At 37.7% G+C, this 24,657-nt stretch overlaps 1 protein-coding gene across 3 annotated transcripts in view; it reads left to right on the top strand.

Moving 5' to 3' along the window:
* Window positions 1–399: 399 nt before the first annotated feature.
* The window catches only part of FUBP3 (far upstream element binding protein 3), a 72,894-nt gene continuing 48,636 nt past the window's right edge, over window positions 400–24,657 (top strand). For 2 of the 3 annotated variants that reach the window (XM_078149995.1, XM_078149994.1), the window contains exons 1-2: window positions 400–550; window positions 12,152–12,260. In XM_078149995.1, coding sequence (XP_078006121.1) covers window positions 464–550; window positions 12,152–12,260 — 196 coding nt within the window. In that variant the 5' untranslated portion in view covers window positions 400–463. The remainder of the gene's footprint in view (window positions 551–12,151; window positions 12,261–24,657) is intronic. The other variant, XM_020973553.2, reaches the window with a different exon arrangement.

Genomic DNA, 24,657 nt, shown 5'->3' with positions numbered 1-24,657 from the left:
GTCACATCGCAATATCTCACAAAGACTGAAATAATCTCTAGCCCACATCAATCCATAATCGCCCCACCACCATGCCACTACATTATGTCGCGACAACACCATGGTGGGTGAGATAAGTCACGACATGTCGCTGAGCAAAGACGCTCACGCTTTCTCTGGACCACTCCAGGAAGAGGCATTTCCAGGAACAGTCCACCAATCCTAATGGGCCACCGTCCCCCCTCACCAGCCTGACCACCTGCAGACCTCCCCACCCCCAGTCTCTTTCAGGTCCGACCAAGATCACGTGCCCATGGCCCCGCCCACCGCCCGAGCTCCGATCCAGCCCAGGGCCCCCTTGCTTCCTTTCCGGCGGAAGTGAAGCGACTTTCCCTTTCCGGCTACGGGTCCCCAAGCGGAGCTAGAGGCAGGATTGGGGAGCCGAGTGGCGGCGGCGGCGGCGGCGGCGGCGGCGGCGGCTGTAATGGCGGAGCTGGTACAGGGACAGAGCGCGGCTCCGGTGGGGATGAAGTCCGATGGCTTCGTGGACGCTCTGACCCGGGTCCGGCAGGTACGGGTAGGCGCGGGCTGGCGGGGAGCGGAGGAGGCCAAGGCGGGGCCGGGGGCGGGGGACCGGGGCTAGGCCGCGGGGGGCGGGCGGGAGCCGGCGCCCTGACAGGGCCTGGCTGCTCAGCGTCCCGCAGAAACTGCAGAATCTGATGCTGAGGCCTTTGGTGCAAGGAGGCCTGAGCCCTGGCCTGCTTTGTGGGACTCGGGGGCTGCTTGATGCAGGCGAAAAAGCCCCTTGGGGTTGCCTCTTGCCCAGCAGGACTCAGGTTCCCTCCCAGGGCCGGTAGCTTGGGGTATAGACCTCTACGGGAGGCCGGGGTTCTGCGTGAGAATTTGGGAGCCAGAAGATTTTAGGGATGGAAATAATATGGGACTGGGGTAAGAGATAGAGTAGAGGAATAAACAAATACTATGCAAGTCCCAGTAGCCTAGTAGAAATAGCTTTAAATTTTTTAGGCTACTTGAGTGAAGCAGTAGGATTTGGAGCTTGGAAAGAGCCTTGATGATTATCTAGTCCAATGCTTTTATTTTACAGTTTTCTTTTCAGGTCTTTTCCATCTTTAAATCCTATGATTTCATAGTCCTAAATCTGGAATGATTTTTCCCACCTGAGAGAAGGAAAAGGGAAGGAGTGTATTTAAGATAGGAGGGGCAAAAGGATGTAGGTAACACCCCTATCCCCACCAAGAGGTAGGAGTTTCCTATGACATTTTCCCCCTACTTAATGGGAAAGTTTGACAAGATGAAACTTTACTGCCTCGCCTGGCCAGACAGTTTTTCTACTGAAAACAGCGTGCATCTTGTCAGTTAAGAAAACTCATTTTATGAGGTGATGAGGCGTATCATATAAGTTATAGGTGCCTCATTTACCTTATCTATAAAAAGACGGGGGTTGCATGATGAAGTCTAAGAACCTTCCTGCTCAAATACAATAGATGAATGAGTTAACAGCCAAAGATACTGCTTGACTTCTTTTAGGATCTTTAGAGCAGAATGTGTTGTGTGAGTGTATCAAATTGATGTACAAGTTAGCCCTAATGATGGAATTTCTTTTTCTGAGTGTCTCTCCTGTATATTCTTCGCACATTCATCACCTCTTCATATTTAATTGTAGGTGCACTAACTGTTACTTTAAAAGTTGGGCTAAAACTGATTATTGCTTGGTTCCCAACAGAAAGCAACAGGACTCATTGTGTTAGAAGAATGTCTCCACTCTGGCGCTTGAAGATGTGGTCTTTACATCTCTTTCCAGTATTCCAGGGGAGGGAAATCTTCCTGTTTCCCAGATACTGACTTTTCATTTTAATGTTGATGTTCCTGTAGACATTATGTCGGATCCCAGAACTTTTCCAACCCTGTGGTTCCAACTAAAAATTTATCTGGTGCACTGTTGCTTACTGCCTAGTCTCCAGCCAGTAAAGTAGTGAGTATTCATTTTGCCTAGTCTACAGAGCAAATCAGTGGCTGTCATGGATGAACATGCCATCCAACTCCCTTTTCCTTCTGCCTCTTTCAGCTTTGCCATCAAGTTGCAGTGCTCTCATCTGCAGTGCAGGGTCCTGAACCATGTTTCTCACTGGCTACTAATATATAATGGCTTTCACTCTGTGCTGATGTTTTGACAGCCACCTTGTTGGCCTTCTGAGTTCGGGAAGATTATAGCCATTGCCCTAAAGTGCTCAGAACCTCAGGTGCAGAAGGCCTGTAGTTGAACTTAAAATGCATTTTGAACCATTGAGAAGACTTTCTGCCTCTCTTGAGCCAGTGGTTGAGCTTTTATTCTTGGGCAACCTGCTCAAGAGGGAGACCCTCTTAAATGCTGACCAGTTATGGACTGTTGAAGCAATGTTGTTTACTACTAGCAATGAAAACTTCATTGGAAATGTTCCCAGCTCTGAAATGCACCATTGACTGGAGTAGTAATAAGCCCAATGGAGAAAATTGCTGTGAATGTATTACTTCTGTATGTTAGCAGCTGAAAGTCGATACTATCTCCAAGGACTTGCTGACCTTTAAAAAATAAAATACAGGTTTGTGGGTCATTTTAAGTTTATTTTATAGATTTGCATTGGGCAGGAATTGAATGTTAGAAATCAACAATAATATATGGCTTATAGTAGATTTTGCCTTAAAGAATTTTATGTCTTTGTGTGCATCTGGTCTATAATATACCTGACTGAAGCACAGGGTCAAATGCAGCTCTCTAAGTAAAATGTGATTTCCACACCTGCCACCCCCATTTAGGGCATAGGGAAAAACAAATTTACTTCAAAATTGCCATGATTTCTTTTCTTATTAAATGTCTACATAGCACACTGATAGAAACTAAATTCTTGTCCATCATAGTAAGTTCTCTTATACCCTTTTTCTGCTGAAATATAAGGGGGAGGGAGGAGTGGGTTCATGTCCTGCTGAGATTTTAAGCTGTGGTCTTCAGGAGGTTTAGATATGTCAAACCCAGTAAGTCACTATGTGGCACATTTAAGGTTTATTAGAAATCATTTGCACTCTTTCTAATAAAATGAATGAATAGGTATTCTGTTATCTAATTCTGAGACTGTTTTCAAAGCACAGTCATTTTTAAGTCCTTAGGTGTACTTTGATGATACCATGTGAAAAAAAAGTTTGTCCCCAGAAATTGTCTTATCCACATTTAGTTAAATCTACTAACATTTGAGGCAAGTTAATCATTGTTTATAGAGAGAAGTACTAAAGTATAGAAATATTAACTGATTTGGTCATTTTTGTCGGTATCTTTATTTTGGCAACAATATTTCATTGCAATTATGCAGATGCTCAAAAGTAATACATTTCCCTCAGTTGTTGTTGGTTAACTAAGTTAGAGTAAGATGCTAATGAAGTCATGGTAATGGGTTCATCCCCAAATGGATCAGTTAGCTTTTTTGAGCTCCATGACCGCAACTCATGCTTCTAATCCTAGAAACTGCTACCTTACAAAAATGTCTGTTGTTAGTCATGAAGCAAGGGCCTACATTTATGTATGACATAAGATCTTGCATGGATTGCTACAAATTTGTCAGTTTTTTTAGTGAATAAAAATCTCAAAGCATGGCAGTATTCATAGGTTAGTGCTGTCCTCTTCTCATGTGAACGATTACACACTGTTACTAATTTAAAGTTGTGGTAGCCTTATAATACATTACTAATATTTTTCTACATATTAGTGATCATTCATATTGTAAGAGTTTTATTTGGCAAACTGAATGGCTCTAAAGGCTTATCTGTACCAGGCATTAATGAGATGAGGTCATGTTATAATTGTGTTGTAGAATCTTAGAATTTTAAGGGAGCTCAAAGGTGATCTAGTCTAACCTGTTACCTAAAGCATAAATCTTGTGCATGCCTCTAGGTCAGCATTTAGAATATACACTGGTTTGACTGTAGTCAGTCTCTCATTGGATTATCATCCAGTGAGCAACAGGTAGAAAATAAATAGTTTTTTTGTTTGGTTTGTTTTTTAAAGAAAATAACTTTTTTGAAAGTTACAACATAGGTAATTAAATTTTAGAGTGAAGTTACTATAGAATAGAACTTTAAAGGGCAGCTAGGTGGCATAGTGGATAGAGCGCCAGCCCTGAAGTCAGGAGGACCTGAGTTCAAATCCAGCCTCAGACCAAACACTTGACACTTACTAGCTGTGTGACCCTGGGCAAATCACTTAACCCCAATTGCCTTAAAAAAAAATAACATTAGAGTACATGGGAACTCTAGAGATCATCTAGTTCAACCTCATCATCTTTCCCCTCTGAGGAAACATGTTCATAAAGTTTAAGTGATTATGTCTGAGATAATTTATCTAGGTAATATCCAAGCTTGAACTAAAATCCAGTTGACTCCTTTTCTGGTGATTTTTCCATTAAGTTACACTGCTAGTCCTAATTGACATCTCTTTTGGGTCCCTTAGTTTGGGAGATTAATTGGACGAGAGCAGTATACCGTACCGTATACTACATATAGTACTACATACATATGTGTACAATACACATTCATTCTCTCTGTCTTTCTCTCTCTCTCAAATAGAAACATCCTTGCTTGTGCATATTATCTTAGAAAATCACAAATTAACCTTATGTTGTATTTTTATCTATTTTATTAAACTTTTCCCAGTTACATTTCAGTCTGTTTGAGGCTGGCCTTAACCCTGCAGGCCTCTATTTTTGACAGCTGTAGACTAGGGTGTTAGAATTATTACATTTCCTTTGAATTTTCCTAGAAATGTTAATGCGTATTTTGAGCCTGTTGCAGCCATGATTAGTGTGTGTGTTGTGGCTAGTTGACAGATTTAACGCTGTGTACTTTAATAAGCTAACTTTTTTTTACGAGCACCAAATTTTCTTTAAAAGAGCACCATGGATACCTTACAAAAAGCTTCATTTCATTGGCTTTTAGGTTTGACATCTCTATAATGTCAAAAGTGATGAAATCCCAGCAAACTTTAAGTCCTATTAAGTACAGAAATCTCCCATAAGGGCCATAGGTTGAAGTGTGGATAAATTAGAATTACTCAGCTCATCACTTCATGACTGAATTGGCTCCAACACAGTAGTTTTTCACACAATAGATCCTAAAGAAAAATAAGTGCTCTAGAAATCTATAGGATTCACCTAAGATTTTATTCTAGGCATGTTTGCTATGGTAGAACCTGGTAGAGGTATATAGAGTATGCACGAATATGTTTTGATTATTTTGATAGCTTGGCTCATTGCACATTAGCAAAGGCACCAAACACCCAGTTTCATGCTGAAGAATAAATGTTAACTGTGTCCATTCCAATAACAATTAAAGTTAGGAGCTTCCCATAAATAAAAGCACATTCCTCCTGCTTTCCATGGACAACTCATGTGGCTATACCATATTTTAGTTTCTGCTGAATCATTAGTTTATTGTGTCTCTTAGACTCAAAACCATTCTTCATATTTGTTTTTCAAATAGCAAATATCTGCTGGTTATTTTAGGGTTTGGTGTAGTGACAGGGGAACTAAAGTGTACACGAATCAAGAGAGAGCTCTAATGCTAGCTCTGCCACTAATTAGCTGCAAATCACTTTCTGAGCCTCAGTTTCCCTACCTTCTAAACCAAAGGGTTCTACTAGATCATTTCTTGGACCCTTCCAGCTCACACGTTCTGTATGGTACTTGCTAAACTGGATCTGAAATCATTTAGTTATCTCATTTTGATTCTTTCTTCCCTGTAATATGATAAATCGGTCTTCTGCCCAAACACCACCAGTCCTTCCTTGTAGTATTTTCCTTCTTTTGCTTTGCCCTTTGATCATCCCACTTAGAAAGAAATATTTTGTATTTCAAAGTTTCGTTATGAATACATTTAGGGGAAGAAAAGACCTATTGCTCTTAGAAACATGACCACATATTTTGTCCTGTTGGCAAACAGTAAGAAACCACTTGAAAGACCTGAATGCCTTTTCCTTAGAGTCTTTAATAAAAATAGATAAAATGTTGTTTTAGTATCTACTTAGATTGAGAAATATAGCTAAGTTTATAAGCCACCTCACTGCAGTGATCACATTAAAATTTTTGAGGGAAATGTATAAGAATTGTAAAGCACAATGCATTGAAAATTTAGAAAACAAAAACCTGTTAAAGTCTTTCAGGATATTGGGTAAAGCTGTCCTGGCATTATTAGTATTCCAGATGTAAAACTAAAGTTTTCTCTGTAGTTAGGCATATTTAACTTTCAGATGGTTGTCTTTGTAGCATTTAGTCAGTTTGGCTATTTTACAAGACCATCAGTCAGGAATTTATTAAGGCACTCTCCTTGGCACTAGGGACTGAAACACCAAAAATGAATCAAGTCCTCTCAAGAAGTTGACATTATTGGGCGAGATAGCATGTATACTTATAAGTATATACATAAGAACGAAAACACACAGAATAAATACAAACTAAATCCAAGGTAGTTAGGGAAGGAGGGCCTTAGAGGTTGGAATCAGAAAAGACTTTGAGTAGAACATGGTACCTGAACTGTGTCTTGAAGAAGGATTCTCTTGAGAAGCAGAGGTAAGGTGGGACAATACAAAGGCACAGAGATAGTTAAGTGCCTGCCGCTTGTGAAGAACCAGGGAGTAATACATAATGAGTCTGGAAAGATAGGTTGGGGCAAAGTTGTAAAGGGCTTGAAAATGTTTGTATTTGGTCCTAGGAACAAAGAGAGAGGTGATAAGAGTTTTTTGAGTAGGGGAGTGATATAGTTAGAATTGCACTTAAGAAAAGCACTTTGGCTGCTGTGTGGTAGATGGACTAACAACTGAAGGAAAGTCAGAAGGTTAAAGGAGTAGAGATACTACCTTGAATGGTATTGCTGCCTTGATTGCCAAGACTGACACAAACCATTGGTAGAGTAGGCATTGGCTGGGGTCAGCTAAGGTGACCCATAGTAGGAATGGGGAGCCAGCCCAGCTAGATGACCCTGGGCACCTGCTGAAGATTTTAGGACTACGACTTTGGGAGAAAGGTGGGTATTGGAGTCATGGTGGACTCCCAGGAGAACAAAAATTGAATGCTGTGCTGATACCATTTCCAGGTCTTGGGTGATGATGAAAGCTCAGATTGTTTAGCTGTCAGCCCCCCTTCACAGGGCATTAGGAGAGGGAGCTGCAACATTCAGTAGCGTGGAACTGAGGCCAAGACTTGATTATTTGGTGGTTTCTAGGGCCAAGAGGGTTGGGGAGGCTTTTGCTTGTATTTGCATATCTTCAGTAGGTGAAAAGTGCTGTCATGAAAATGTTGGGGTTTTTGTTTTAATCAACTATGGTACGTTTTAGACAAAATGATAATATATTCAAATGGGAGGGGACCATATAGAGATGATCTAGTCCAATTTTAAAGATGAGAGTATTTTAAAATAGAGGTTGAATAACCTGCCCGGGGTTTTATGTAGGTACCAAGTGATAGAGCCTGACTAGAACCTAAGTCTGCTAATTCCTGTTCCAGTGCTCTTTGTATTACATCTAGTATTGCAACTAATTTCTACTGGCTCTGGCAAAAAAATATTTTGGAAATGCTTCTACTCTTAATACAAATTGAATGTCTTTGTGAGTAGATTTAATTTTTATATACTTTCAGAAATCTATGAAATAATGGTCTCATGTCAAGTCAAGCATTTAAGCTCTTACTATGTGCCAGGTACTGTGCTAAGACTGAGGATACAAAGAATGGCAAAAAACAGTCCCTACTCAAGGAATTCACTTTAATGGGAAGAGACAACATGCAAACAACTATTATAGACAATAGATTAGAGGTAATCTTGAAGGGAAAGCACTAGGGGATCTATAAAAGTGTCTTATAAAAGGTGGGATTTTAGCCATGTCATACCCTAGTAAGATAGCTTTGTTGTTAGTGTTTCTGGCAGTGTAAACAAGGATGGCACATGCATATACTAGCTTTCAACCCTCTCAAGAAAAAAGAGTGACATTCATTAGGCAGAAAAGCCTGGCAGTGTGTACTCCAGGTCATTCAGTAAGATAAGGGCTGGAGTTACTTGGACTTAATATATTCTGGCTTCATTGTGTCTCAGCTTATCTTTAGCCTATAACTTAATAAACATGAGCCTTTCCGTAGTTCCCTTAAGTGTGGTGATTTATATTTATTGCCAGCTACTGCTTGTGAGATCACTTCTGAGAAGTAACCAGTGTGGTTTTCCTGCTGTTGGGAATTGTTTAGACCTGGTGTAGTTGAAACCAAAAGGCCTCTTATGATGAGTTGAACTGTGTTCAAAGAAGTTTTTAAGAGGCAAAATGATATTCGTTTGAATCTACTTAATTTGTAGTGGTAAGTTTCTTAGTTTATAACTTAATTATATAACAACAATATAAACTGAAATATGAACAAATCAGAAAACCTTGACCTTGCATCAAAAGACTTTTATAATGAGTGGTTTTAGTAAAAATTAGTGTTCTTGTCTTTAGGAAACAGAAATGTGTTGAGGGAGGAAGAGTTTTGTATTTGTGGCTCATGTTTTGGGTTGGATATTTTGATATGTGTTTGTGAATTGGTAATGTTTCTATAACTTGATTGATATCTGCAATCCCAAAGCCCTTTCCTCTCTTTGTTTGGGATCATTTGAACTCTTTGTAGACTGTGTATTTTAATGTCTGCCATGTATTTAATGACAAATGCCTGCCATCATAATCACTAAACCTTTTACTTCTTGATTGTTATATGTGATATGTGGTTCTTAATGAAAGGCATTCTAATAAAAAAACAAGGTATTGCAGTGGTCATAGCTCTTAAATTTGTGATTTCCTGTCTCAAGACTAAAAGGTAGGCATTGATATAATCATCTTTTGCATTATGAGCAGTGAGACCATGTGATTATCCAAAAACAAATATTAAAAGAAGATAGAATGCTATAAGGCAAGAATTACATGTTATATGTGTTCTTTATGTATTAGAGTTATGTATTATATATGTTCTTAGAGCAAGTGTACAATTGTTGCTGACATTTGGGTTCAAGATGTGGTATTTTTTCCTATGATTTATAGTAATATTATAATTACCTTCTTAATGTTTCCCATAAGTTATAATTTTAAAGGAAATTTTATTGATCTGTTTCATTTTTACGTCATTTATATTTCCCAGTGTGTCTGAAGCTATCCCTTATTACAGTGTGACTGAGCTATCTCTTATAAGAATAAAAAAGAGGAGAAAATGTTTAGCAGAACTGATTAACAAATTGAGGTCTGATAATGTGTGGTGTTCTACACTTGTGGTCCCCTACCTTTGTAAAAGGAGGGATGGTGCCTTCTTCTGTCTCTTCTTTGGGGCTACCCTTACTCTTTATAATTTCACAGTATTTGATTTCAGTTGTTTTGTTGTTCTTCAATTTACATTGATCTAATGATGTATATTATTTTTTCAGATTCTGCTTCCCATTTTTTATCATTTCACATAAGTCATCTCATGCTTCTATATTCATCATATTCCTCCCTTCTTATAGCACAGTGATATTCCATAACCCCTCCAGTTGATCTTTTTGCCACAAGTCTTTCCCCACTCTAATCATCCATCCACACAGCTGCCAAAGTAGTTTTTGTAAAGCACAAATCTATGTCATTTCCCTACTCACTAAACTCCAGTGCTTCTCTATTACTTCCAGGGTCAAATGTAAAATACTTCATTTGGCATTTAAAGTTCTTCTCAACCTGGCCTCTTCCTTTTAATCTCCTTCACACTATTCAGCCATACTGGCCCACTTGTCATTTGCATATGACACTCCATCTCGTCTCCACATCTTTGCACTGGATGTCCCCATGCGTAGAATGTGCTCTCTTTCCTTACTTCTACCTCTTAGAATCTCTGGCTTCCTTCAGAACTCAACTCAAACTTCCCCTTCTGCAAAAGGTCTTTCCCCATTTTCCCCAACTGCTAGAAGCATTCCTTCCCAGGTTATCTTCCATTTACTTTGTTCATACTGTGCATGTACCTTTTTATATACATGTTATCTCTCCTATTAAAATGTAAGCTCCTTGAGAGCAGAGACTGCTTCTTTGTATCCCAGCATTTAGCACAGTACCTGGCCATAGCTTATTTATTGATATATCACAGCTTGTTTAACTGTTCCCCAGTCAATGGGCATCTACTTTTTTTCCTACTTTGCTAGTACAGAAAGCTCTGCTATAAATATTTTAGTGTATGTGAGGCCTTTGTGTCATTGACTTGTTAGGGTGTATGTTTAGTAGTGGAATCTCTTGAGACAGAGGATATAGACATTTTAGTGACTTTGTTAAAATTCCAAGTTGCTTTCCAGAATCATTGGAGCAATTCACCAACGGTACATTAATATTCCAAATAAAGCAATTTTTAGAGGAAACCTATTATTCACATTTCTTTGTTTCCAACACCTAATTTGCTTTAATGTGGTCCTCTTTGGGGACATGCCACCAATCTCATCTGACCATAAAACTGCCACCAAAGACAGTCTAATGTGTTCAATAGGTACCTCTGCTGGTTGCTTAATTTGTACCTGTTTACTATACTTACCTAAGTCAGAATAATCAAAATCAGTTGTTTTAAGTACATTTTCCTTTACCTAAGTATATTTCCTAGGTAGAAAAGGTGTGCTTGTAATAAAAGTCATGTCCAATTTTAGTTCAATAAATATAGACACTGGGAATATAAAGATGAAAAAGTATCAGTAGGGATGTGACATTCATAAATGAGTGTAACATTAATACCTGTTGGGACAATAAGAAGCCTTTTATTTCTAAAATTATATATCATACTTCATTATAACACCCTTTTTTTCTTTCTTTTTTTTAAAGAAAGATGATGTTTTCTGTTAGACATACTCTTAGATAGGGCTACAGTCTAGCCTCCCATGTGATGCAGTAACCTTTTCTACAACATTCCAACAAACATTCAGCCTTTCCTAGAATACTTATTATATTAACTTGGGCAAATCACTTTAACCTCCCTAGGCCTCCAAAGTCCCTTCCAGTTTTTAGATCTGTGAACCTGTGATCCTATCCATTTACTGCAGTGTAACAGCTACATATTTTTACACATCCCTAGTAGAATATCAACCAATATTCTTCAACAGATGTGGCTCCATGAGGACAAGGACTTTTTTTTTTTTTTGGTATTTGTATCCTCGGGTACAAAGTGCACAGTACCTGACACATAAGTGCTGAATAAATTCTCGTTCAATCAATCAGCAAGCTTTTATTCAGCACCTCCTATGTCCTGAGTAGTGTGCTGTGTTGCTGGAGATACACAGGAAAAGTAAAAAGTTGAATTGACTTGAAATCTCTTTATAAGTTTCTTCTTACTCATTTCAGCAAAGCATTGTGTTAAGAGAAATAAAAGAATAAGTGAAGGCACGGCCTCCATTCCAAGAGTTTACAGTCTTTGGTAGGGGAAATCAATTTTAAAAGGATAAGATATCAACAAAATTCTGTAAGAGTTCAAAAAAGGGAAAGTTGACCATGTGGGAACTTCTCTTGTCTCTCAGAATGCTGAGAGAGTTTTTCACTTAGGGAGATGAAGAACTGTCACTTCATATCTGGGACAGGGAACATATGAACCCTGTGAGGAAGCCTCTCAGCCGAGCCTATTAATTTTGGGGGCCTTTGGAATGATGTAAGTAAAAGTTAGCTTCAACGGATGTGTTTCCTTAGAGAGATCTTTTTTTTGTGTGTGAATAAAGTCTTTTGAGATATGCCTGGGGAGTCTTGCAATTTTTGAAAGAAACTCTCTGGTGAATATTTTTATAATAAGAACCAGTACTCCCTAATGTTTCATGTTATATGCCAGGTTTCCTGGAGATATCACACTTATAAAAATATTAGTTTAAAAGTTATGGATTTGTTCCAAAGTATAGCATAATACACATTTTGAGGGAGACTTCTTTTTTCCTTAGAGCTACATGTTCAAAAATCGCAAAAGAAAAGCTAGCTAATAATGATTTTTAAAAATGTTTGTATCATTGTGGCATTCCCTATCTTTAACCCTAAGTAAAAGGGAGAAATGGATAACAGCCTTTTAAGAAGGGCTTCATTTGTCTCCCTCAAATGTAGACATGATTTTATATTTCTGACTTATTGTTAATTTTCTTCTCACTACAGATTGCTGCTAAAATTGGAGATGCAATTCCTCACTTGAATAATTCCACACCCCTAGTGGACCCTTCGGTTTATGGTTATGGAGTACAAAAACGACCTTTGGATGATGGAGGTAAGTTGCCTTTTAAAAGATAGCGATCCTTTCAGATTCTTGTGAATCTATTTAAAATTCCTTTTTTCAAGTACTCTCTTGAACTTCTCATTTTTATTAGGAATAGTAGAGGAAGTATTTGAGATGAAATTCTAAGAATTGAATATTACTTTCTTAGCTGTTCCCCAGGTGCTCATGTCTTATTTGCCTTCATAAGATAAAATTCTTTTCAGTGCTGGCTTGTCTTTGAAATGAAGACTTTATTTAGTTCTAAGTATCAGGTTTGAAGTAGTTTGACTAGAGGCAAGGTTTTGGTTGACTTAGTCCTCCATCCATTTGTGTACATATGTGAATTGAGTCCTCTGAGAACTTGAATGTTGGCATATGGATATTTTCAGAAGGTATAGATCAGGATAATCCCTGGCCCATCATACTGTGAGGAGGAACAGGAGATAGCAGCAAGGTAGGAGAATGCTAACCAGAGCTGACGTACAGTGGAAACTTCAGATGTCCTGAGAAGGCCTGGCAAGAACCCTGAAAAACAGGCAAGTTGGTCTCTGGTGCCACCACTGATTGGATTACTGTTATGACTGCTTCTAAAAAGTCAAAGAAATAGGGTGTTATAGTTTTGCTGGCTGACCCTGCTCAAGGTTTGGGTGCCACAGGAAAGAAAGCAAGATACATTGGAACAACTCAGAAATACCTGTCAGTACCCCATCTGATGGGACTGTTCAGTGCAGGTAGCCCTGACCACCGAAGTGGACACACAATAAGTGTACTTGAAGTGGAATATAGATAGGAATACTCTGATTATGTGCTAATACTATCACATAACAAAATTGCAAACATCTGTGGGAAACGGGTTTATGCATTTTGTTAATGGTGTGCTCAGCTCCAAGTCACATGGACATTTGCCAACTAGTAAAGGACCAGCACAAAATAATAACCATATTTCTAAGCTTATATTAGATTAAATAATAGATGAAATTGAGGAGCTACCAAAATCAGAAGAGGAAAAAGTTGAATAACCTCAGGTCATTAAAAATCTTGACAATATTAACCCCAGAAAGTATACCTAATAACAGAACAGATGAGGTAGATGGACATACTTAAATTGTAATTTCAGAAAGTCTCTTTTGTAGGTACTTGATGGCATGAATCTAACTAGCAGAGCAATTACACCAAAACAGCAATTTTAAAAAGCTGGTATCTGCTGTGACTATCATGAATCAGGACATTCTTTCACGGCATTTGACAAAGTATCAAGACATTTCAGGGCCTGCTCACAGCAGTATATGTGGCAGCTGTTGCCATGGTAAGAATCATAAGGAGAAAAGTGGAGCTCTTAAAAAATGCCCCTAAGAGCAAATGTCAAACATCATTGTGGCAAAAGTACCTTGGGAGAGCTATTACAGATCTGTGGAAGGGCATTGGAAAATTGCGTCAGGTAAAAACTTTAATACTGTTTTACTCAGATAAAGGCAACAGGAAAGAAACATGCAGAAAGGAATCTGAAAAACAAAACCATTAGAAAGTCTAGATTCCCAGAATTAGTCAAGAAGCATTTTTTAGGTGTTTACCACGAGCCATGCGCCACACTAAGCACTGTGATTATAAAGAAAAGCAAAAACATCCCTGCCCTCGAAGTGCTCACAGTCTAATGGGGGAAACAGCGTGCAGGCAACTATGTACATAGATGATAATCTATCCATGTATATAAACGGGGCAAATTGGAGGTGATATCAGAAGGTTCTGGAGGGGAAGAGAGGGGAAAGACGAACTGGCAGAGGCAGAGATGAAGAGGGAGAGCGTTCTAGGCCTGGGAGACAGCTCCTGAGAAACAGAGAGTCAGGAGATAGGAGTATCATGTGAAAGGAATAACAAGAAGGGCAGTTTCGCTGAACTGTAGAACACATGAAAGGGAGCAAAATATAAGAAGACTGCAGCGATAGGAAGGGGTTAGGTTGTGAAGAGTTTTAAAACAGGATTTTATATTTGATTCTGGAGATAATAGTGAACCACGGGAGTTTATTGAATAAAAGAAGTATGGTAAGATCTGAGCTTTAGGAAGATCACTTTGGTTGCTGAGGAGAGGGTGGACTAATTAACAACTTAAAGAAAAAGTCAATAGGTTAAATGGTACAGAGAATCAAAGCAACCCCCCCAAAACCAAACAATTCCAACAAAAACTATACTGTAGATTCTTGAAAAGATCAGATAAGAGGGAACCCTAGAACAAGGATCACATGATTCATTTCAGGAAGTACAGAACAACAAAAGTGCAAGTTAGATCAAACAGGAAGCAGAAAGCTTACATATTATTAATTAGCAAATGACAACAGGTATGTCAAAGGAAGTAACTGGAAATCTAGCCTCTCTACAAAACTGGAAAATGCTGAGGCAAAAGAAGATCCACAGTTTTCTAAACGCTTCCAAGTGGCAGCATAAGGCACCTTTCTAATAATATATGCCTGGTTCCATCTTTCTTAACAGAAGGTATCATCTGTTATCAAAGATGAGAATGCAAGTGATCTCTCCAAATATAGGACAAGTATTTCCTTGTATACTTTATACCAAAACATTTGCAGCTTTTACTATGAAGAAAACATCTGTAATTACTTATAAGAAAATAATAATTAACTCATGAACAAAAAGGGTATTCAAAAAAATCCGAGTGGTATAAAGAGCAACTTATTATGAGACAATATAACCCAAAAAAACTATAACATATTGTCTTTGTTGATTATCACAAAGACTCTGACTTGGTCCCACTCTCTTCACAAACTAGAAATATATAAAATAAATTGATAGTATCCACATGGATTTCACATTCACATGGATAACTAATTTCGTGTTTAACATATGCCACCAACACAATAATCTCAAGAATAATTAATATAAAACATCATATTTTTCAGAAAGACAGTTTAAGACCATCACGTTTCTCTCTAGTTTTAAGTACGTTATCGTATTTCCTAAATAGAATGAAGTATGGTTTCCAAATTAAAGGAATCAAATAAGAATATCAATGTATGGATGAGATGGTGTCAAGCTTTATGGCTCCATTGAAACAGATCTTTCTCCAGTGATACCAGAATGTAATTTGAACTTGATAGGTGTAAAATTCTAAATGTATAACCAAGAAAAGATGGAGAATGACAGCTTCAAGTTTAAATATAGAGTATGATTGAAGGTGATGCCTACAAATACCTTAGTCTCCACCAGGCAAAACATATTGAATATGAAGATAACAAGGAGAAGGCTGTGGCTGAATATAGTAAAGAAACTTTGTGGCATTCTGAAATCAAAGCTGATAGAAAAAGTTGAAAGTAATTAGCACCTACATAATACTGCCACTAGTAGTGGTGGTGGTAGTAGGGGTAGTATAAAACCTTGGGAATTTTAAAAGGAACAGTAACACATCTGGAAAATGACCTAACAAAAAATACGTGATGTTAACAAATTTCAGGCTATATCGCCCTAAGGCATCTATAAAAATGATTAACATTTCCATGCCAAAAAGGAGGAAAAGGATTAGTAGATATTCTTAGAACACGTGATAAGTCAAAAACCTACTGAAAAACTTTTAGAATAAGCACATAACACTTTTGCTGGACAGTAGTAACAGATAAAATGGGCACAAGTATTGGATCAGATGTAACTGAAAGGGGCTTACCTCTAGATTGAACCTAAGAAATGACTTATGTTTAAGAGTTGAATCAAAAAAGGCCCTCCATGAGTGACATCCAGATGAACAATATGTCAACAAAGAAGCATCGGACATGCCTGACTTGTGGGGGTTTTTTGTTTTTGTTTTTGTTTTGGTGGGGTTTATTATCATAGTTCAGGGCTAGGTCATTACTACCAGAAACTGTAGAAAGGTTATCCTTAAGAAGTCTGGACTTAGGGGCAGCTAGGTGGTACAGTGGATAGAGCACCGGCCCTGGATTCAGGAGGACCTGAGTTTGAATTTGGCCTCAGACTCATAACACTTACTAGCTGTGTGACCCTGGGCAAGTCACTTAAAACCCCATTGCCTAACCCCCCCCCAAAAAAAGAGGAAGAAGTCTGGACTTAGTGTTCAATATAGATTATACATGGAAACAGTGGAGATGAAGCATGTAAGTTACTAGTTACAAGTAAGTTACTAAAATTTAGTGCTTGTCAAATACTTGATGGCTAGAATTATGCATCAGAAACTTGCTGTTATGTAGTCAGTCCACAAGCATTTATTCAACACTTGCTGTGATAGGCACCTTGCTAAGCACTGAGCATGCAAAGAAAAGCAAAAACAATCTCTGCCCTCAAGGAGCATTCTAACAAATCCCCATATTACAAATACAGTTTAATATCCCGCAGAGCTTCACCATTAAGCTGTACTGGAACCAGGCCATCATCACAACCTAAACTATTATCCATAATCACTTTGATAATAATATTGTTGCACAAGAACTTAAAGAATAGTATTCAGTATGTCAATGGGAGATAAGCAGTTTCATGTTTGACCCAACTTAGATTTTCATCGTGTTGGGCTTCTTGTGTCCTTATAGATGATTGGAAAATTTCTACATCCTTCTCCTTCCAGGGCTCTCACCTTTTATTTCTTTACTTCCCAAGACTCAGAGAGTATAGAGTTTTTTGTTATTGAATTGCTGTTTGGACTGAATCTTTTGGCTTTCAGTTGTTAATTCAGAGAATTTAGAATCTCTGTTATGCTTTTTTAAATCCAGATTTCTTTCTGTGTATTTTTTTCCCTTTCACTTAATTGGGCATGTGGGTAACTCATGTCTGAGTTACCATCAATATCTTGCTGATCCCATAGAAAACAATCTCATGAAAAATTGCTTTCATTATTTTACGTTTAATGTTCCATAGACTATAAAGGAATGATAGTGGTTAGTGACTTTTCCCAAGACCCTTTCTACCTGAACCTGTTGGAAAAGCTGGAAACAATAACAACAACAATAATAGTTGACATTTATATGGCATTCAGTTGTTTTCAAAGCACTTTACAAACATTATATCTTTGGGGCCTTACATAGCCCTTTGCGTTGGATACGACGAATGTTATTATCCCCCATACTTAGGTCGGGAAACTGTAACTCCCAGTGGGATTCAAGCCAAGGTCTCTCCTGACCTAGCTCCAGCTCTCCTTCCAGTACACTGTACTGCATCTCAGAGGAGGGTGGTGTGGTAGTCTCTCTTGGGTTCGTATGTGGTGTTTTTTCTCCTCATTCCTTTGTATTATTGAGGTTCTTATGGAAAGAACGTTAGCTGCTCTTCAGTTTTACCAGTAGGTGTTGGTTGGCCATGACTACTTTGCCCTACTCGCCAGAAAGATAAGAATTGCTGTTGTTTTCATATGGCTTACACTAGTCTTTTTTCCAGGTGTTAGTGTAAAGAATGTGATTGATATGTTTAGTTGAACATCAGAATGTTCAAATGAGTGTGGTTCCTTCCAAGTAGTTGCTTTGGGGATACTGTATGATTCTTTTCCTGATCTTTCCATTCCTCAAAACATTTCTGGAATTCCTCGTAGAATTGCCTTCAGAATCCACAGCACAGTGTTTTGAATATCCTCACATGTGACCACTTCATCCTTAGAGTATAATTTTGATTTTTGGAAGTAGCCAAGTCATTTGAAGTATTGTGCTGGGTCGCAGTTTTTTGGCCCACGAAGAAGTGTGACTAAGAGGTGTGACATTAAGATTGGATTTTCTGTCTCAGAAAGCACTGATGAAAGAGGACGTCCAGAAAAAAATATGGCTGTCAAGGTGGTTATTCTGAAGGGAAAAAGCACTCATTTCAATATCCATGTGCTGGTCTATTTCTTAAAATAGTTACATGCCAGATTGGATAGTCTACCAGCTGAACTGAGTTTACAGTCCGAGAGTGGTGAAGAGACAGGAACTATCACACAAAAATATACAAATGGCTTTGAGACACTAGCAGGATTCTGGTTCATAGATCTACAACTAGAAAAGACCTCAGACGTTATTAAGTCTCAATCCCTGTTTTACAGATGAGGAAATTGAGATCTGAGATCTAGAGAGATTAAGGGACTTGACCAAGTTGAGGCAGGTAGTAAGCACAGTTGAAATTACCACTGGAAAATGAGGCTTTACTGGATTTTATTGTTTGCCTCTGTTGACTACTGTTAGGTAAACATTACTGCTTTATGTTTTCTTTATTTCATATCTAATAAAAATCCATAATGTAAGGTAACCCTTTTATGGGGGGGGGGGTGGCAGAGAGGAGGAAGAGATTCATGTTTTATTTCTTCCTACATGGCACCACTCTAAACATTATGTCTGGCTTTCCACATAAATCTTTTTAATGGTTGGTACCTCTGACCCATCACTTCCAGAACTCTAGATCAATATGGCACATCTAAAAAAATAAACTTTGTTTTCACCTACTGCTTACAGGTAAGGTAATAAAACATGTACATGTATTAAATTGTTGATCTTACACCCTAGTGTATGGAATGCCTAGAACATATTGGAATGAAAGTTCTTAATGGCATTTTATGCAACTTAAATTTTTTTGCTCTTAGTCTACACATTTTGAAATAGATTATTCCAGTGTTCCCATTTTGCAGGTTAAGAAATTAAGAAATTCAAGTGACAGCCCAAGAGTATTGCTCATTCCATACATAGGTCATTTTTCCTTCCTTAGTGCTTCTAATGTAATGTTAATATAATTTCTTCTCTACCTGCCATTTTTGGCTAAATCTTTTTAAAAAGAAAATGAAAGCTTTCCCCTTTTACTTTCAAAGATTAAGTCTAAGATAGAAATGTTTAAACCTCTGTTATGAAGCATATCCTCATCTGTGGACTAGGAATTCCTGTGTGGTGTACAAAAACTTACTCTGTATTTGAACGAGAGATTCCCCTCTAACTTGTTATTTTCCCATGTATTCTTCTAAAAATATCTTTCTTTGCTGCATACTGAATTTCTTCCTTTAGCTAAATTACAAAATTATGCAAATTTAATTTATATCTGTTTTGAGTGAAGTCATTTAAATTATGAATTATTTCATAAGCCCAAGTGGTGGCAAATAAAAGAATTATGAGAGGAATCATTCTAACTTGATAAAGGATATATCTTATGCCCCAATAATCAGAAATAAAATTTCCCTTTTGCCTGGATTTGTTCCAGATATGTAAGTTTTTAGCTAAACTTTGTTAGATAAACCTGAATATTGGGTCTGACAACATCATTTCATCATTTGTTTTCCTGGCATTAGCATCAGAGATAAGGTCATGGGGCTAGGTGTTCCATTTTCTTCAATAAACATGTAAGGCACGTTTGTTTTCTTTTGGTTTTTGTTGTGGGTTTTTTTTTCTTTTTTAAGAAACTGTTGATGTTTACTTGACAGCTCTCAGGGTCAAAACCATGTTACTGTTTCATTCATTAAAAGTTTAGGAATACAAAAAATAAGGAGAATGATTAAGGCATTTCTTAGTACTGCAAGACTGTGGAATTTTTCAGTATAATAAAGAACTGGATGTTCATAAAGGCAAATTTTTCTTACACTGCATTTTGCAAATAGTAACTGAGCCTCTGAATAGTTCAGAAAAGAAACTAGCCACTGAGCACTTCTACTTTGTCTTAAGAAATAATCTTTTCTTTGAGATTGATATCATTTCCTGTGAGACTAGTATATAGCTATGTAGCCTTAGCCCTACCCCTCCCCTCCCCGATTAGTGCAAATAATGAATCCCTTGAAGTGGTTGGATGTATACGCAGTTCTACTTTCATGCTACATATGCTTTCCCAAAAAGTACAACTTTATGCAAAATCACACAATAAAAACCACAGAGCTTATGGGGAAATAGGGTTAAGGGATAAAAGCTCAAAAACTTCATCAATGACACATAAAAAAGAGATAGGAAATTATGGTACCTTAATATTATACATGTTAAATGAAGTTAAGAAATACATAAATACTAAAATAAATAGCGACTTCACCTGAAACCTAGGGCTGCTGCTTGGCCTTCCATTTGGCCTGCGGATCTCTACCCCCACTCACCCCTGCCTTCCTCAGGCTGCAGGTAAGCAGTGCTGGGTCTTAGTCTGGAGTCCATGGCTATAAGGGGGTCCTAGAAGTAAGGATAGATGTGGTCTTCACCAGCCTGCTCCTACTGCATCAAGACGATATATAACAAAATGACACTTTACCTTGACAGAGACCTGAAGTTTGCTTGTGAAAGTGGGCTTCTGAAGGATTGCAGTTTGTGAGTTACTGTGAAGTGGTGGTTTTCTGCATTTTCAATGTTTCTCTCAGAAGAAATCACACAAAAGTAAACTTGAAGTGTAATCTAATATTTCATTTGTGTTGAAACAAACTCACATTTTTGAAATGTGTTATAGAAGAACTGATTATTTTAGAATTCACACAATTTGAGGTTATAATTATGGTAAAACCTGGTAATTGATTCCAGCCCAATGGAAATATGCATTGTGATTTAAATTATATACAGCCACTAAAGAGGATTCATTACCAGTGAGGATCTGGCTGTACACAATTCTATGGTCCTCTAATGGTGTATAAAGCAAATCATTTTGAATTTTTAAAGAGTTATTCAGCATTAGCTTTAAATACTCAAATTCTTAAGATAAAACCCAGATGTGTTCACCTTTCAGGACATCCTAGTTTACAACTCAGTGAACAAACCTGAAGATCACATTTATGAGAAGGAATTTGTTCTAGATGTAGAAAAAAATTTCGGTTAGTTGTATTAAAGGGTGGAATAATCTTTTAAGTACTTTAGAACCATCAGTTCTTAGAAAATTAGAATCTTGTCTGCTGTCAGCAGGAATTTAAAACTGTTATCTTAGGTGTTTTTTCTACCTTTGTGAAAATATTTGGGCACAAGAATCACTCTCTTCCTAAAACTTTTGATCAAACTGTTTTAACTCTTAGTAAAGTTTCATGACCATGTTATCTAATGACAAGATATGAGTGAGTGAAATGCCGGAATCTTCAACTTGTTCTTCATATATTGAAAATTACCTGAACCTCAGATTAATTGATTAACAGAAATAAGTGAAAATATTATTGGCTTTATTAAGATAGAATATAGAATTCTTTTTGCATTAGGCATGCTATAGGTCTGTTTTCTAATATCAGAGGATATCATTATATAGAAATAAGAGTGGTAGGTAATGTGGTGTCATAGACAGAGCGCTGGACTTAGAATCAGAGGTCCTGGCTTTAGGTCCCAGCTTTTTACATTTACTAGTCATTTTGACCTTCTCCAGGGCTAGCTTTGGGTAAGCCCTTAATCTCTAAACTTGAAGGGAATTAAGCTCTTAGGCTTGGAAGAATTTAAACCAGTCTCTTTAAATGATTAACTGTAATAATTTATTAAATTTCAAACTGGAGTAATAATGGTTTCCCACTAAGAATACCTAGTTCCTAGGTGGCATAGTGGATAAAGCACTGGGCCTAGATTCAGGAAGACCTGAATCCAAATCCAGCCTCAGTCACTTACTAGATTTGTGATCCTGGGCAAGTAATTTAACATCTGTTTGCCTTGATTTCCTTAATTATAAAATGGGGATAATAATTTTACTGGCTTCTCGAGGTTGTTGTGAGGATCAAATGAAGTATTTGTAAAATGGTTAGCACAATGCCTAGGGCATAGGAGGCTCCTAATAAATGCTTATTTCCTTCCTTCTTTCCCTTCCTTAGAGTTAGTAAACATTCTGCAAATATTTATTATGCACCCACTATGGGAGGCCTACTTCTGGGAGAGCAAAGCTAGAGGAGCAGTAAGGACAAAGGGAATCTGTTCCCTGCCCAAAAGGAATTTTTACAGTCTTACAGGATGGGTGAATCTTCATCACCTCTGGTTGCCTGACATATCTTTCCAGACAAGCAAATATTTTCTAATATTTTACCTTAATGAAATAGTTTGCACGTTTTGTTTACTATCTATCTCAATGGCTATGGTAATATTCTCAATCTTCCTTCTTCTGTAACTTCCTAAAGTCAACAAACATTTGTTCATTTACTGTGTGTGAGGCATTGTACTAAACATTGGGGTCTCAAAGACAAAAATGAAACAGGCCCTTTCCTCTAGGAACTTACATGTTATTGGAGGAGAAAGCATCTACACACATAAAAATGGACAAAATAAATACAAGCTAAGCAGCTGGAGTGAGAGCATGGGGAGAGTCAGGAAAGACTTCATGTAGAAGGTGTTATTTGAAGTGAGTTTTGAAGGAAACTATGTAATCTAGGAGATAGAAGTGAGGAGGGAGAGCATTCCAAGCATAAGGATGACGGGATATGGACCCTGGGAAACTCTCCCTCCCCCCAAAACAGACTGCAAAGGCAGGAAATGGATCATTATGGTAGAGGAACAACGAGGCCAGTTTGACTCAACTATAGAATTCATGAAGGAGAATAATGTTTAATAAGCCTGGAAAGTAAGTGGGAACCATAGTGTAAAGGGCTTTGAAACTCCAGACATGAGACTTCATATTTGCTTGGTGATAGGAAGCCACTGGAATTTATTGATCAGGGGAGTGACATGGTCAGACTTGTGCTTTAGGAAAATCACTTTGGCAGCCTTGTGAAGAATGAATTAGAGAAGGGACAGAGGAGGAAGGGAGACCAATTAGGAAACTTAACAGTAGTCTAGGCAAGAGGCGATATGGTTCTATGAATAGAGAGAAGGACATAGATTTGAGCAATATTGTGTTAGAATTGACAAAATCTGGCAACTGTTTAGATATTTGTAAGGCTATCAAATAAGAGTATAGGATAGGATGTGATGGGGACTCGGGAAACCTAGATAAAAATTTGAGAAGGAAAAGAAGGCTTCTAACACAGGCAATCAGAAGTCATGTCTGAATTGAGACTTGGAGGAATAAAAGTGTTTTGACGGGCACAGATGAGTATCCCTGATATCTGTGTAAAAAACAGGCCTTTTTATAAGGGCAGCATTTTCTTCTTTTGATAGTAACACCTAAATTAGAACTGCTTTTTCTTTTTTTTAATAGTATTTTATTTTCCAATTAAACATGTAAAGACAAATTTTAGCATTCTTTTTTTTTTAATTTGAATTCTGAATTTTCTCACTCTCTCACCTCCCCCTTTCCTAGAATGGTGAGCAGTTTGATATAGGATATTCATATGCGATCATGTAAAACATTTCCATATTAGTCATGTTGTAAAAGAAGAAATATAATAAAAGAAAACAAAAAAAATTAAGTGAAAATAGTATGCTTTGATCTGCATTCAGACACCATCAGTTCTTTCTCTGGATGCAAATAACGTTTTTTTCATCTTGAGTCCTTTAGAATTGAATTGTCTTGGATCATTATATTGCTGAGAATAGCTAAGTCCTTCATAGTTGCTTATCATACAGTGTTTCTGTTACTGTGTACAATGTTCTCCTGGTTCTGCTCACTTCACTTTGCATCAGTTCATGTAAGTCTTAACAGGTTTTTCAGAAGTCATCCTGCTCATCATTTCTTAAAGTACAATAATAGTATTCCATTACATTCATATACCACAGCTTGTTCAGCCATTCCCCAGTTGATGGGCATCCCCTCAATTCCCAATTCTTTGCCACCACAAAAAGAGCTGCTATAAGTATTTTTGTACAAATAGGTCTTTCCCCCCCCCTTTTTTTTTAATCTCCCTTTGGGCATAGTTCCAAATTGCTTTCCAGAATAGTGAGATCAAGAACTTTTTTTTTTCATTTGTACTGCTATGACTAGAATTGAAAAATGTCTTATGCTTACATAATACCTTTATCCCATGTACATCTTCTTATTTTTCACAACATCTTTTGAGATATGATTGGAAAGTACACGTAGAAATAGATAACCCATTAAAATGGTACTGGAAGAATTCCTGTATTGGAAAGGAAGGTTTGACAAGTTGACCTCTTAAGAGCATTTCCAAGATATTTCATTTTATACAGTTAAGCACTCTTAGAATCTTGTGCAAATTGATTTTAATTTTGCACCTAAATTGGAGGTGTAGATTAGAGCATAGGGGCATATAAAGATTGAGAACCTATTAGGCGGTGTGATATTTCGTTTGGGGCATATTTTGTTCTACATATATGTCTGATTGAAAATATCTCACAAGTATCCAAATGCCTTTGTACTCAGATAAAATTAGGCTACATGTGCTGGTGTTTGAGAAAAACCAAAATGATCCTTGATTAGACATAAAACTTGATGGTCTGCCGCCATGGTCAACCGAGGGAGCCACCCAAAGTAGGCCCTGGTGAGCTAGATATTGCCCCAAGTGTCCTCAATGGCAGGCTGAATACATGTGGATTCCTTTTGTAAGAAATCAGATTCTTAACTCTGGTCAGTGTGAATCTAATTTTGTGTTTATGGTCTGCCATTTTAACTCCTAGGATGAAGGATTCCCAGCCCTCGACCT

The sequence above is a fragment of the Phascolarctos cinereus genome, unplaced genomic scaffold (assembly GCF_003287225.1).
Source record: "Phascolarctos cinereus isolate Bilbo 61053 unplaced genomic scaffold, phaCin_HiC Scaffold_2;HRSCAF=192, whole genome shotgun sequence".
NCBI lineage: Eukaryota > Metazoa > Chordata > Mammalia > Diprotodontia > Phascolarctidae > Phascolarctos > Phascolarctos cinereus.
The sequence above is the reverse complement of the archived record's forward strand: the minus strand, read 5'-3'. Positions and strand labels throughout refer to the sequence as shown.